Source organism: Mus caroli, chromosome 8, assembly GCF_900094665.2.
Source record: "Mus caroli chromosome 8, CAROLI_EIJ_v1.1, whole genome shotgun sequence".
Classification (NCBI taxonomy): domain Eukaryota; kingdom Metazoa; phylum Chordata; class Mammalia; order Rodentia; family Muridae; genus Mus; species Mus caroli.
Genome location: NC_034577.1, coordinates 30,336,970 through 30,352,495, shown reverse-complemented (window position 1 = coordinate 30,352,495; position 15,526 = coordinate 30,336,970). Strand labels below are relative to the sequence as shown.

Sequence of the window (15,526 nt, the reverse complement as noted above, 5' to 3'; positions counted from 1 at the left end):
TACTTTAAAACTTGGATAAATTCCTACTTTAAAAATGTAACAGGTTTGAGCTATACTCTTGTGGGGAGTTGGTTGAGACAGGGTTTCTCTGCATATCCTTGGCTGTCTGGAACTAGCACTGTAGACCAGGCTGGCCTTGAACTTGGAGACCAGCCTGCTTTTACCTCCGGAGTGTTAGATTAAAGGCCCGTGCCACCGCCAGGCCTTATATTCTTATACAACATAAATGTTTCTTTTGCTGTTAAACCCAGACAGCAGATAGATCTCTAATTTTGGCCATCGACCTTGATAAATTCCTAGCAAATTTACATAAACCAAGGTGGTGGCAGGCTCTGGAATGTTTTTGTTTTCCTCAACTCAGGCTAAACCACAGATGCAAACCACCCAGAAAATGGGCACTACTTCACCAGTGAGTTCTTGCTACAGATAAATGTATTACCCAATGATTTCTTTTGACCAGTGAGGCTGATGCTAATTCTCATTTCACACAACTTCAGCTTGAATGGAGACCTCGTCCCTTCTGATTCACAGCCTCCGTGTCTGTTGTGTCAAAAAGTCAAGAGGCTCAAGCGTTTCAGTTATATGATAAAAGCAGACAAGAACTTGTGGGCCTGTAATATGAATGTTCTGTAAGAGTCTGAAAGCATCAGGCTGTGGTGGCGCACGCCTTTAATCCCAGCACTCAGGAGGCTGAGGTCGGTGGATCTGTGAGTGCCAGGCCAGCCTGGTCTACAGTTCCAGGAACCAATCCAATCCAAACCAAAGAGTCCAGAAGTAAGTAGACCTGATATCCATGGTGGGAAGCCAAAGAAAGAATTTTTCTTGTCAGTTTCAAAAGCTAGGTAGAGAGAGAGAGAGAGAGAGAGAGAGAGAGAGAGAGAGAGAGAGCAAATGTGCTGGTTTGCAAAGGGTCAACACACCTTCTTGACAAGTAGAACCTAAATTTTGAGGTTCTTGTCCACTGGAGAGTTGATTTGTGCATGAGAAACATGAAAATAAATTCATTTTGATATATGTCATTCAGAAAGCCATATGAGAAAATACCTTTATTAGGTGCCACCGCTGTCCTCACAAGGTGCAGGTGGCTCTCTTGTGTGTATCTCTGCACACAGCCCTGAATGCCTTGCACTATGAGGCCCAGCTCCCCAACAAAGGGTGCCCGTTTCCCCTCACCTGCACCCAGAATAGCAGCTCTGGTGGCTCCCCTTTTCTCAGCGCACACTGCTCCCCTGTGCCTTTGGCTCCCCTTGTCTCAGTACCCAGGGACATTCTTTGCTCCTCCCCTCCCTCAGCTTCATGTTTGATCACACTGCAGAAAGGAGCCGGACTTTCCATCTTCTCAAAATCATGCTTCAGAATCACTGTACCTCAACTCTATAAGCTCTGTATTCTGGGGCAATCTGATTTTTCCAGTCTTCCCCACATCCACCCATGTGTCAGGCTTGTTTTAACCGCATCTTTCCCAGCTCTGAGAACAGACCTTGTGGTTTACCCTGAGGCACTTCAGTCTGGCTGTTTCTGTGGTGGCTGAGGGAGAGGTGCATTGTATGTGCTTAAAACTCCTAAAACTGGCCATGGCTCCAAAGAGAGAGAACCGGAGCTGGACAGACCGCATGGGGGCATGGCTCAGGGACCCAGGCTTTCAGCGAATAAGCCGCCTCAGTGAAATTTTGCACAGTGGCATGGGAAAGGAAGGAGATAGGAGTCCAGAAGAGCTGCAGAAAAAGACAATCTTGTCTTTGCTACAGTTCCTCCAAATCACGACGAATACACTTCCTGTTTTTGAGTGAGAGCTAGCAGAGCTTCTCATTAGAAAACGTATAACCCACATTCGCTGGCAGAAATGTGTTGTGGGGTCCTCTACCCCAAAATTGTCCCTTGAGAGAAAGTACTTCCATAAAATGAGAAAGTCACGCCAGCACAGGTGTAACGCTATCATACCAAGGCAGCCAAGGACAAGAGCCGGAGAGGAAACACACAGAGCATGCCCAAGCGGTGACCACCAAAATCCACAAGTGCAGAAAACCCCAAGCTCCTTTTGGTGAGCCTACCCAACAGGACATATCCGCATATTACACTTCAATGGTTAATATGGCATAAGGGTGGGCAATGGCCTTACAAAGCCTTCATGTTTTAATGAACAAACATTTATGCAAAGAGTATTATATGTGAATGCATATAAATGAAACAACAAGACATCCGAGGTTCCAGGGAGTCTGGTGGACAGAAAGAACTATATATAGCTGACTTGTTAATCAGTGAACCAGGAGCATTCCAACATGCTGTGTGTGTATGTGTGAGTGTGTGTGAGTGTGTGTGTGTGAGTGTATGTGTGTGAGTGTGTGTGTGAGTGTGTGTGTGTGTGTGTTCATACACATGTATCGGCCTGAGGTTAACATCATGTGTCTTCCTCAATCTTATCTGCATCTTATTTTTCTTTTTGAGAAAAGGTTTCCAAAATGAACTTGCAGCTTACGGAGTCAAACTACAGGAATCCTCTAATCTTGGCATCTCTGGCGCCCAGTGCTGAGATTCTAAATTCAGGCCTGCATGCTTACAGAGCAAGCACTTCATCAGTAGCTCCATCTGGTCAACCCTCAACATGTCTTTGGTTGTAGCCTCCTCCTGCCCTGTAACCAAGGCTGCACCCTACTAATTACGGAGGGCGATATAATAAGGTGGCTTGCCACGAGGGAATAAACTTGGTTAGGATCTACTTCCTGACAAAGCAGCATCAGCACAGAAAGCCTAGCTCTGGCTTCCCAAATGCTGGCGACCAATAGAATCTGTAACACATAAGCATGTCTGTCAGGGGTTGTTACCTCCATCGCTGCAGGGCCTGGAGTCCGAGGCTAGGCTATCTGTGGAGCCCGTGGTGAAGCTGACGTGGGCCCCTCTGAAGGACGGGCTGAGGCTTTCTGCAGAACTCTGGCTCACTTTTTCCAAGTCAGAGCTGCTCTTGTTCATTTTTAACAGGTGCCTGGAGAGAGAACAGACAATGGACAGGGTTCAGTTGGTTTCCATACAGAGACCCAACGATGGGTCATAGACCTCCCATGCTCTCAAATGCTGGCCAGCACCAGGATGTTATAAAAAAATAATTTAGGGGGAGTAAGGATAGGGGTTCTTATGAAATCTTATTTACACAAATGATATGTATTTCCTGAGAGGGGCTCAAGGAAAAGAGTCAATGAATTGAGACAAGCACCAAAGTCCCACTGTGGGAGCAACTGCCTTTACATCTGATCCCATTTGCCATTTATGTCATCGACTATATTCGGTAAAATGTGACTAAAAAGAAAAAAAAAGAAAAAAGAAACAGAATCATCCAGTCCTCTTTCTAGTGACAGACAGAGATTGTATAAAGAGCTGCAGAAATTGAATGTATTTTTTTTTTACAGGTCCTGGACTGAATCGCAAACTAGAGCTGAAAACACAGGTGTTCATTTTTTTGCCCACTACCCCAGCACCATGCCTTCATTGTCCTAAATTGATCCTTGGACCCAAGAAAATGCTTATTTAAGACTTATCTAGACTTCTAGTGATCTTAAATAGAATTAAATTAATCCTTAAGCCAAAACCACCTGTGAGATGATTTGTTCTGTTCCTCGGAGAGAATTGCCAGCATCTAAGAGGTGTGAGCACCAACTGTGAGAACAAAGCCCTGGCCTCAGGGCAGGAGTGTCCAGGTCATGGGTCCCCTTCCTTCCCCCCTTTTAAGAGCCACACGAGCATTCACTTATCACGTGACATTTCATTGTGAAATAAGACGGAGCCACAGTCAGTCCTCATCGTTCTGTTGGTGATAGCCCCCGTTTGCCTGAAAAGACTCTCCTTGATGGATCCAAGCCATCATGGTCTGGAACCTTTCCCCCATCAAGTTGGTTTTCTCAAGTATTCAGTCACTATGATGGAACTCAAATACAAATGTCTTTCTCAGAAGTCACAAGGTGAAGCTTTGAGAAGGACAACTCAGTGATGGAAAGAAGCTGCCTGGAAAGCAATCCTGCTCCAAAGTGTTGTCTAAATTTTCCCAGTCCCCAGACCTAGACAGTCAGGGACTAGGCTTGGTGGGTAAGTGTACTTGGTCTACAGGCATGAGTTATTAAGCTCAAATTCTCATTACCTACATCCTCCTCAGACTCTGCATGAGTATATGGGCACATTTACCTGCACACACAAACACACACACACACACATTCACACACACACACACACACACACACACACACAGAGAGAGAGAGAGAGAGAGAGAGAGAGAGAGCGAGCGCCAAGGGGGAAATGTCAGCACCCTGATTCCTGAGCTGGCATGGTGCCCACTCCACACTCTGAGGAAACACTTGATAAGTTATGTTATGTACACATAAACAAATCTAAGTGACAACACATGCAGGCGCGAGAACACACACACACACAAGTATTCGAAATTTGAAAGAAAATAGAGCTCTTGTGTTCTAGACAGATCTCTGTAAGGAAGCAGCACTAAGGGTGCTGCTATAATACAAAGCAGGATGAAGGATGCTTCAATAGGAAGCAGGACCAACAATGATGCTGCAACACAAATCAGGTCCAAGAGTGTATCAACACCAGACATGAGCTTGTTGTGGGCTCTGGCAGGCACTTTCATTCACAAAAATTTACGTATGATAAAATTGCTTACATAAATTTATCACTCATTGCTGAATTTTATTACTGTGCAACTTGGGGATTTCATATTTATATTCATTTAAAGTATAGCCTACAACTTCTCTTTCCTCCCTTTTTGTAAAAGCTGTTAGAAGTACAAAGTGAACTGAGTCCTTTTTTCTTTTTTAATTATCTGATGTCATTTTTATAATAGTAACATCAATAAAGAGTGAGCTCTGATAATCACGGGACCAAGATATGATGAAAATGTTTCTGACCTTGGGTAAGTAGGTAGGACTTAAATAAGAAAAATAAATGTAGATGAACGTTTGGATAATTTTCAGTGAAAAAAGTTTAAAATATCAACCTCCATGATGGAAGGCACCACACAGTGAAAACGTGCCCCACACCCCATAAAAAATGCTATCCAGGCTGTCCTAAGAAGGGCAAAGAAAAACACCAATGACCATATTTTTTGAAAGGCAATTGAGGATTGCATAAGGGCTCAGAGGGGAAGGGTGAGCACACCCAAGCCTGAAGGCCTAAGTTCAATTCCAGGAACTCACAAGATAGAGGGACTGACTCCCAAAACTTGTCCTTTGTCCTCCAAACATGTGCAATGAAGAACACACACCCATACACTTGTATACAACATGTTTAAAAACATCTTAAGGCAAGATAAACAAATAAACAATTCATAAAAGAAAACTCAAGAAGTCACTCAACACACAAAAAGAGGGTCAACCTCACCAAGAAAAAAAAGACTGTAAACAAAACAAGCTCTCACTTTAACCAGGAAGACTAGCAATAACAGGTGCTGTTTAAAGATGTAGGAGAATGGGAATTTGCTTGCTCTGTTTGTAGGACCATAGATTAGTGTACACATACATACACACATACTACCACCACCACTGCTTCTATGTATCCTGAAAAATTAATCCAATATAACTCAGTGTTCATCTTGAAGCCTACTGATTAAAGTAGTTATAAATCCAGTTATGAAAGGCCAATTATTAAAATCACTAGCAGGTGGCTAAATCATTCTAGTGGACAAAAAAGTTTTCCTGGCCAAATAGTTCAGTTCATTCAAGTAGAAATAACCAGAAAATATACACAATGAGCCTTGGTGAACGTTTGTTTGGAGGGCATGTTTATGTGTGTTTGGTAAAAGAGTAAATAGTTTCTGTGTGGGCCTTGGTTTTTACAAAGCTACTCTAGAATTCAGATCAACAGATGGTTTTCCTTGAACGCCAAGTCAGTGAAGGCTTGAGGCTTCGTGACCATCTGGACAGTTATTGCCCAACTCTGCAGCAGTGGTGGGGAAAGAGCCACAGCCATGAAAATGACTGGCCATGTTTTCCTATAAAACTTTCTTTATAGGAGGCAACAGTAACTGACTCCTGTTCTCTCTAGTGGAGACTTCTCCAGCTAGACACATCATGCGAACTATACATGTAACTTGAATTTTTCTAGTTGTTACATTTAAAAACATAAAAGGTCCATGCTACTGAGTTTAGTATTGTACTTCAGCGTAAACAAACCAAATGATTGTCATTTCAACAGGTAATCAAATATTTTTCTGTTGACATGGAATTGTATACCTCTGGCCTGGCACTTGCTATATGGCTCAGATTGGCAACTCACCCTTGTCAATCCTCCTGCCTCAGCCTCTCAGCAAGTGCTGAAGCTGCAGGTATCCCACCACTATCCAGTTAGTACAACAACAACAATAATAATAATAATAATAATGAGCTACTTTTTTTTCATCCCGAGTCTTCAAAATCTTCCATGTATTTTATATTGACAGCACACTGGGCAGAGATGCTAACTACACTTTAAACTAGAGCCACGGTCCTGTAGAACGTACAGAGAAACTCATTCATGTACAAGGATGTTTAGGGCAGACCAGAACTCTCCATCAATTAGGGAACACATACATTGCGGTACGATCTTCTAATGGAACAAAACATGGATGCCAACGATGTGAACAGGATGATGCGTAAACATAAAGCAGAATTCTTAGGATGCTAAAGATTAAAAGCAGTTTATATCAAGGCTCAGGTACAATGTGGTACCAGTTACAGGCATCTTCAAAGCCCATTATAATAGACTTATACTTAAAGTCATTGAAGAGAGTGGGATGATGCTCACTGGCTTTAGAGAGTAGCAGTGCACTGGGTGGTAATGGAAAGCTGAATCGAGGGATGGATAGAGAGGACTCTTCCACAGAATCAGTCAGGTTTGACTAAGATAAACCTAGGACGGAGGGAGTAGGTCAGATAGCAGGCTTCACCATTTCCAGGTTCCAGATTCCAACCCGACACCACGTAAGTAAATAAAACACACAGATAAACTAAAAACAACAATGAAATGTTAATATATGAAAAAAAATCTCAGGGAAGACACATGAGTACCCGTTTAATTATTATGAGAATTTCATTGTCAGCTTGAAATCTTTGATGCCTGGAAAACAAACACTTCTCGTGCAAGTGGAGGGGACACCACGAGAGCGTGGATGGAAGGAAGAGCTTGGTATGACCTGGAAGGACATCATCACTTCCCCGAGGAAGCCACAGGCTCACAGGCTCGGTGATAATTGCTTCCCCCTCGAGAGAATCAGTGGATGGAAAGCCATGCTTGTTAGATCTGGACTGAGGTTGGGTGTTAGTCCTTCTGAATCCTGCCCATGTAAGAGAGAAGTCACCTCTTTAGAGTCTCAGTCTATAGACACACAGCACATTGTTGTTGTTATTCACATGCACACCCATGCACAGAAAACAGAGGCACCCAAGAGGAGACTGGATAAAAGTTCATAGCTGAGGCAGAGGTAGACTGTGGCTTCTTGAAACTAGCCTGCTGTTTCCCTGTCTTTAATTCTCAGGAACTACAGGTTCCAATCAGTAAGTCAAATTCAAGAGGCCCCAGGAGTGCTTCAGTATAAATGGGGACATACTTCCTGATATACATCTCTCTCTCTCTCTCTCTCTCTCTCTCTCTCTCTCTCTCTCTCTCTCTCTCTCTCACACACACACACACACACACACACACACACACAGAGTAAAATGTTAGGATTGTCAGGGATGCCACCCCATGATAAAGCACTTGCCCATATATATGAAGCCCCGGGTTTCATGCCCACAACTGCAAATAAGCTCCCATGAGATGTACAGAGGATCAGGAAGTTGAACAGAGAGGTGTGTAGCAATGGAGGATAGGGAATTGGGGTGGCAACCAGAAAGTCCCAGATGCCAGGAAAGCAAGAGCCTCCCAGGACCCCACAGGGATGACATTAGCTGAAATACCCGACAAAGGCAAAAGAGAACCTGTTGAGACCATATCCAGAGGTAACACATGGTCCCCGGGGTTGAGGGATGAGGCCACCCATCCATCTCCAAAATTTTAACCCAGAATTGCTCCTGTCTAAAGGAAATACAGTGACAAAGAGAGGAGCAGAGACTGAAGGAAAGGTCATCCAGAGGCTGCCCCACCTAGGAATCCATCCCACATGCAGACACCAAACCCAGACACTATTTTGGATGCCAAGAAGTGCTTGCTGACAGAGCCTCTCAGGAGCCTGATACAGCTGTCTCCTGAGAGGCTCTGCCAGATCCTGACCAATACAAACGTGGATGCTCACAGTCATCCATTGGACTGAGCACAGGGACCCTAATGGAGGAGTGAGGGGAAGGACTAAAGGAGCTGAAGGGGCCTTTTCTGGCATCAATGGGAGGGGAGGCACTTGGTTCTGTAAGGGCTTGATGCCCCAGTGTAGAGGAACGCTAGGGCGGTGAGGACGGAGTGGGTAGGTGGATGAGGGAGCATCTCATAGGAGCAGGGTAAAGGAGGAATGGGATAGGAGGTTTGCAGAGCGGAAACCTGGAAAAGGGATACCATTTGAAATGTAAATAAATAAAATATCCTATTCAAAACAAAAAACAAAAAACAAAACCAAAAAAAGAGCATCCAACTCCCAGAAGCGATGGTGCTCCCAGAACAGCATCAACAGCTGGCACCCTGGGAACTTGGGCCATCTGACCTCTTTGAAGATTGCCACTTTAATCAGGGAATGAGCCAAACCACATCACATTTTAAAATGAAAGGCAAGCTTGCCATCAAAGCCCAGACTTACAATCAAGACGGTTTTGATTCTTCAGTCTGTGTGTGCAACAGACTTCTTAAGACTCTCTGAGAAAAAAAATAAAAAGCTTAAAATCCCAAAGGTAGCTTGTGAACCTCAGCAGAGCGTTCTGTCAGATGTAAGGCCAAGCGCCAACAGGCGTGGGTTAACCATGTATAACAAGGCTCTACTAATAACGATAATTTGATTTGTTTTGATTTTGATTCCCAAAGCTGGTGCAAACCCTCTATCAAATGAAATCTGTCGTCCCATGACTTAAGGAAGTGACTTCAATGGACAAAACCCACATACACTAACTAGTCTTTCCTCTTCGGTGGGGGAAATAGACCCCATGATGTCTGCTCCGTGCTGTGACACATGACCTATTCTCGCTCAGACTTCCTTTCCCAACTCCCTCTGTCCATTGTGTGCAAGGTCACGGCAGATCTGTATAGAAACGCAGAACTCGGTGGCACGGCACCCAGCCACATCTCACTCTGCAGCTGCTACCGGGTGCTTTCAGAATGGCTTTTCCCTCCATTGTCCCGAGAGAGCGAAGTTTTGTAAGAGTGATCTCTACGCTACGCTGGGAGAAAGCTTTAAAAAAAAAATCAGCCGGAAGAGCCATCTGCCAGACTTCCTCATTCATGGGGACAGGCCTCATCTAAAAATACCCTCAGAGTCTCCGGAATGAGAGCTTTCAGAATGGCTGCAACCCTTCACAGAGGCCATGTGCCAGTGTGTGGCATGAGACCGTATCTTCAGCTTCATATTGCCGCCCCTGGTGATAGCACAGTACACAGTGTGACGGAGGAAGCGAACTCATTCTCCCGGCTGGATTTAGTTTACTTCCTACACACTTAGCCAAGAGCTTCCTGCCTCTGTAGCTACACATTTGAAAAGACAAATAATCCCCGTATTGGCGTTTGAAGCAAACTCCTTCAATTTTGACAAACACACCACCAAATGGCTAGAATCGATCACATCTCCCTTTAAGTTTAGTGATAACATGAAAAAGACCTAATGAGAGAACTTATAAAAGACTAACATTCCTGTCCCAGAAGTAGAAGCCTCTTAAACAGTTCTGCGCACCTTTCAAAACCACTCAGTGGAGGTCAAAAAGCATTGGCTTCAGATTCGAGCCATGGGCTAATGCCTCAATGACCAGTGAACACACAGCTCTTACCATGCTAACCCCCAGCCGGAGATGTGATCCTCATCAGGGTGGCCTGGCAAGCCCCGGGACAGGCCGGCCAGTGACTTCAAGCCAGCCAGTGACTTCAGGTAGCATGGAGCTCCAGCGGTGGTCCAGAGTGCGTTCTTCCACTGCTGTGAGTCCCCAGCTCCCAGCTCCGCTTCCCTTAGTTCCTCTCTGACTTTTCTATAAAATGCACTTCCTGAAGGAGCACAGGAAAGCAGGGACGGCTCTGCCTCTGACCCGCGCCTTTAATCACCAATTGTCTTATTTGGCCGGCTCTAAAAATACATTGCGTTTCTCTACTTACTTTCTAGTACTAAGCCCCCCCCCCCCCGAAAGTTAATTAAGTCATTCAGATTTGCTTGGCGAATAGAAACACCCCTTTTGGAGTTTCTCTCAGATGTCCGCGTTAATTGCAACACATTCTCCTTGCTGTCTATCTGCAGTAGCATTTCTAAGATCCCTGACAACACACACACACACACACACACACACACACACGTTGCCTGCTCTGTGCTGAGTGTTGCTGGAGGATGCAACCGTGAATGGAATCGGCATAACCCCTGTGCTTCGACAAAACCTGCAAACGGTAGGGAAACATTTCTCAAGCTATTTTGGGGAGAACGCAAGCCACGTCGTTAGAACGTCTTGCAATTCTGGCTCAGACTCTTTCTAGAACAATGTTATCATTGCGACAGCTGAATGTAGAATCCTACACAGAGTGCCCACAGGGATTCTTTATCTTGCTTGCCATATTTCTGTTACTTGCATGGTGCAGAAGAACAAATCACAGGCTTTCTTTGGCATGCTCATTTTGAAATATTCTCCTCTAATAGCTACAAACACATTAGAAAACACCAGAGGGTAGAAGCCGGGTAGGCTGGTATATGTCTATAACCCCATGCTGGGCAGTGGCAAGTGGAAGCAGGTGGATTCCAGAGCTTGAAGACCACCTAACTCAGTGGTTTTCTCTGTAGGTCACGACCCCCCTCAGGGCATATCAGATATTTACATTATGATCCATGACGGCAGCAAAATTATAGTTATGAATTAGCAGCCTAATAGTTTTATGGTTGGGGGGTCGCCACAACATAAGGAGTAATATATAAACTAAGTAATGTATTAACCGATTGCAGCCTTAAGAAGGTTGAGAACCACTGATCTAGGCGAATGGTTAAGCCAGTGGTTCTATTGAGAGATGCCCCCTGACCCGCTAACGTAGATAAACACTTGATCCTCAGAGGGTGAAGTGGTTTGGAAAGGTTTAGAAGGTGTGGCCTTGTTTGCAGAAGTATGTCAGTGGAGGCAGGCCATTTCCAGTTAGCTTTCTCTGCTGCATGCTTCGAGATGAGAGTCCTCCACTGCCCACTCCTGCCATCACGCCTATGGCCCGCTGCTCCATGCTTCCAAACCCGCCACTATGGACTCTACCCTTATGGAACCGTAAGCTAAAATAAATCCCTTTTTTCTCTACGTTGCCTTGGTCCTGGTGTTTTAACATAACAACAGACGTGTAACTAATGCAGCTAGGCCCCAGGTTCAGTAAGAAACTCTGACTCGAAATGATAATAATTAATAATAATAATAGTAGTAATAATAATAATAATAATAATAATAATAAAGTAATAGAGGAAGGTTCCCAGTACTAACCCCTGGTCTGCACAATGCACTCCCCATCTCCATCTAACCACACCCTCACAATACAACCCTCCCCACCTACACACACACACACACACACACACACACACACACACACACACCCCTATACAAAGAGGTACACCATTTTAGTCAATATACTACCCCTTCCCCTTATAGATTCATTTTTCAAACGAAATTCATCTTCTCCTGGTCACCAAAGTGCCCAGCACTTCCTTCCTTGCTCCCTGTCCAGGCAGAGAGGAATGTCTTCCTTTCCCCTTCAAGCCTTCCACCCTTAGATGAGCACTGGCTCCCCTTACCTACAACCCCCAGCCCCACATTCCAGTCTTCAGGCAGCCCCTCTCTCTGGAACTCACATGGAACTGTGGGAATCACCTGGCTGGGCATATCTGCATAAACCTGGTTAGATTATTTTAATTGTTTCATGTAAAACAAGCTTTTTTCTACACCCAAACCAGACCCTGGTTGCAGGGCTATGTCATAGGCAGGGCATGCTGGAACACAGAGTAAGTATCTTGATTCAGTTTATCTGCCTCTGTTTCAATATCTCCCTGGCATCTGGGAGAAGACACCCTCACCTTAAGACACAATTGTCCTTGCTTGGCAAAACATGCCGGAGGCTGTAATGCCAGGCAACTCTTGATTGAAGGAGGGAAACTTTCTCTTATCTACAAAATGCAATAGTCTTAAAATAGCCTGCATTTCAATACATTGTATAGTCTTTTCCCTCAAAAAATTAGCAGTTGGGCTAGTAACAAATGTAAAAAGAATCTGTTACTGTCTTTGGTGCATTAAAAAACAAAACACCAGGGTCTTGAGGATTCCAAGCTAGCTCTAAAAGCTACCTAACTGATGTTAGCCTTGAGCTTTTCCTTATCTCCCCATTCGTGCTGTTTGGTGAAGATGTTCTAAGAGTTATTTTGAAAGTGCCAAGGACTGAAAGGAACTCAAAGGACCAGGCTGCTTTGGGGTACCTTTCATACTCACTTATTTGCATGTATAAGTATAGAAAATTGGTTTCATCCGTGGTCAGATGACATCCGCACAATGCAGCCTTGTTCATTTGCATGTGGAACAAATGCCCTCGCTATTCTCATGAGACGTTACAACCTTACAGCCTCATTGGCTCAAGTTTGCATTTAATGCACGCCGTTTAAAAGTAAGAATGAATCTTTTAAAAATGGGGAAGGGAAGCCATAATTGATTCAAGAGAATCAGTAATAGCGTAAAATATATATTTAATCTTTGCTCTAGTTTCCTTACCACCAGACTCCTGAAATTTAGACTCCAAAATGCTAAGTATCTTTTTATAGATTGGTGAGTCGGCTGATGGCTGACTGCACCTCGAGGAGTTGTACGATGGAAGTTGGACGCAGGGAGAATGACCACGGCAGGAATAAGGAGTTGGACTTTTAGCCCATTTCCAAAGCTCTGGAGGGTGGAGAGGGGCTGAAGGTTAAATTAATCACTAATAGGGAAGGCTTTAATCAACTGTGTCTGCACCATAAAAACCTCTATCTATAAACCCCAGGGATGGAGCGTAAGGAGCGACTGGAGACCTGAACACATCTATTTCCTGTGAACGGTACATCAAAAAGGGCACAGAAACTCTGCACCCTGGCCATGTCCCTTGGCCTATTTATCATTCCTCCTGCTTTCCATCAGTAGCCTTTGGGAGCTCTTTATAATAAACCTATAAACGGATCTATTTCTAGAGTTGCTTTAACAGATCAATGGAGCCCAAGGAAGGAATTATGGGAGCCCAGTCGGAAGCTCATGTAAATAGCCAGGGACTTGTCATCAGGATCTGAATGAGGGTGGAGGCAATCAGGGACTAAGACCTTAAGGTGTGGGACATTGCATTGTCCCCAGACAGAAGGTGACAGGACAGGATGAATGAGGGGACAGTGTTCTGTGCATAACCAACTGCATGATGTTTATAGACAGGCCTTGTGTGTTTGACCACAGAAGTCTTTATGTATTGCTGAGAGAGTGTATTGGATGAAGCACCTCTGGTTTTTCTAGTTATTATACTTTGCATCTGGGTCATCACCTACAGACTCAATGGGTGTCATATAAATCCATATGCTGAGGGTCCTCCAGCAAATCCGTGTCCACTGATGGCACCTTTAAGAACAGAGTGGACTGTAGGGCTCTGACGTCAGTGATGTGCAAACCCACTTTGGGTCCATCACCTGACACATTACTATGTGACAGTGCAAAGTTTAGGGGACAGAGTCTCTTCCTCACTGCCAGTCTCTTTCCTGGCTCAGGCGCAAAGTGAAGATGCTAGCCGACCATCTTCACATTTGTCTGAACCCTGAGCCACAATGAACCCCCAGCCCCCACTGAAGTTGTTGTCTAGGGTGTTTTGTCATTGACAGTAAGCTAGCTAGCATCCCCGAGAAACACACATGCACCCGTGCACCTGTGACTCATTCAATGATCAAAATGCTAAAATTGGCCCACAGACCTTGGCAGGAACCTGACCTGTCACTATGTTTTGCTGCTAAAAGACACAACGTTTGTTAAAGATGGGTCATCTGGATTTCCGAGATGCAGTCTTGGGATTATATCACAGGTATGTGTTTTCTCACAGATGTTTCTCACAGGGCTGTCAGGTTCAGGGGGGAAATGGCAGACAGTTGCAGCTTCCTGGGCTGTGATTTCAGTGAAGGCTAGAGACGGAGACAAAGCTATTGAGGAATAAATGGTAGGCGCTGAAGAACTCAACAGCTAGACTCCATTGCCCAACCTATGACCCTTGGTCTCCGATCCAATCCTCTAAGTACCCAGGTTCCAGCTACAGTCTGGAAAGTCTGCTCCATACTTCTGTTCACCTGAGAGCGGTGGTTGGGGAAAGGAGACAAATACAGTTAAACACTAAGCAACTGCCGGTCACAGAAGGCTTGTCCCATGACCTGCCCTGCACATAGACAGGGCCCTTGGGAGAACAGCTAACCAAGTAACTGATCAACCTCCTGAATGGATTTCCGAGTCACCTCAAAGGGCACTAGTGTGGTAGCTTAGCCCGAGCAGTGGGTTTCCCAAGATTGCTGAATGTGTCCTGGAAAAAAAAATGTGCTTAGTTCCCCCATTTCCGCTTTCCATTTATAATGTAAAACATTAATGTTGTCTCTAAGAATGCCGGGAAGGTTCAGGGGTTAGTATTTATAAGTAGTAAATAGAACACCACTCATCGAGAAAATACTAGTTAGATGGATGGCCAGCCACATGATGGGATAGACAGATGGATAGATAACAGAATGATGACGTCAGTAGCCTCCAGTAAATCAACCTGGCTTTTTTTGCCCCTGAAAAATCAGAAGGGTTAGAGAATTCTCTCCATGTTTCTGTTTTCATTATGGCTATTTAAGGGACCTCAAGAAAGAAATATAACCAAGACAATGCTTTATGGCACACTACTCTAAGTTAACCAGAAAGAATAGATTTGCTCATAATGCAGACTTCATTTTGAATCTGTGTGCTCAACATTTGAATCATGTATAGTCTAGCTTCAGATCCAGATGCCAACACAGCCCCAACCAATCAGGTTACTTGACTCATTGCCCCCAGCCAATCATGTAACTTGACTCATTCCCTGGCTTTCAGTGTAGGAAAACGGAGGGAAAGGACAGCCCTTATTGTATTATCCTATCGCTGCAGAAAAGAATCTCCTTCGAGTACCTCAGGCTTCCCAGGACAAGTTCTTCCTCCTCATACCTTGTCTTCATGGACAAGCAAATACCTCCAGTGGATGACTCAACCAAGCCAGTAGAAACCTCGTCACTGTGTGAGTCACTGTGGTTCTCGTCTTAATCTCGCTGTTCTTGTAATAACCCATCCATGAAGATGACCGATTTACTGGTTTTGGTGAGTCTGGTTTTAGGATTCTCGTACTCCTGTTCGTGGTTGACAAATAGGTC

The 15,526-nt window shown here is 44.5% G+C and overlaps 1 protein-coding gene across 1 annotated transcript in view; it reads right to left on the bottom strand.

Moving 5' to 3' along the window:
- Positions 1-15,526, bottom strand: part of Prag1 (PEAK1 related, kinase-activating pseudokinase 1) — a 53,101-nt gene that overhangs the window by 15,585 nt on the left and 21,990 nt on the right. The window contains exon 4 of the mRNA XM_021170718.2: positions 2,823-2,980. Coding sequence (XP_021026377.1) covers positions 2,823-2,980 — 158 coding nt within the window. The remainder of the gene's footprint in view (positions 1-2,822; positions 2,981-15,526) is intronic.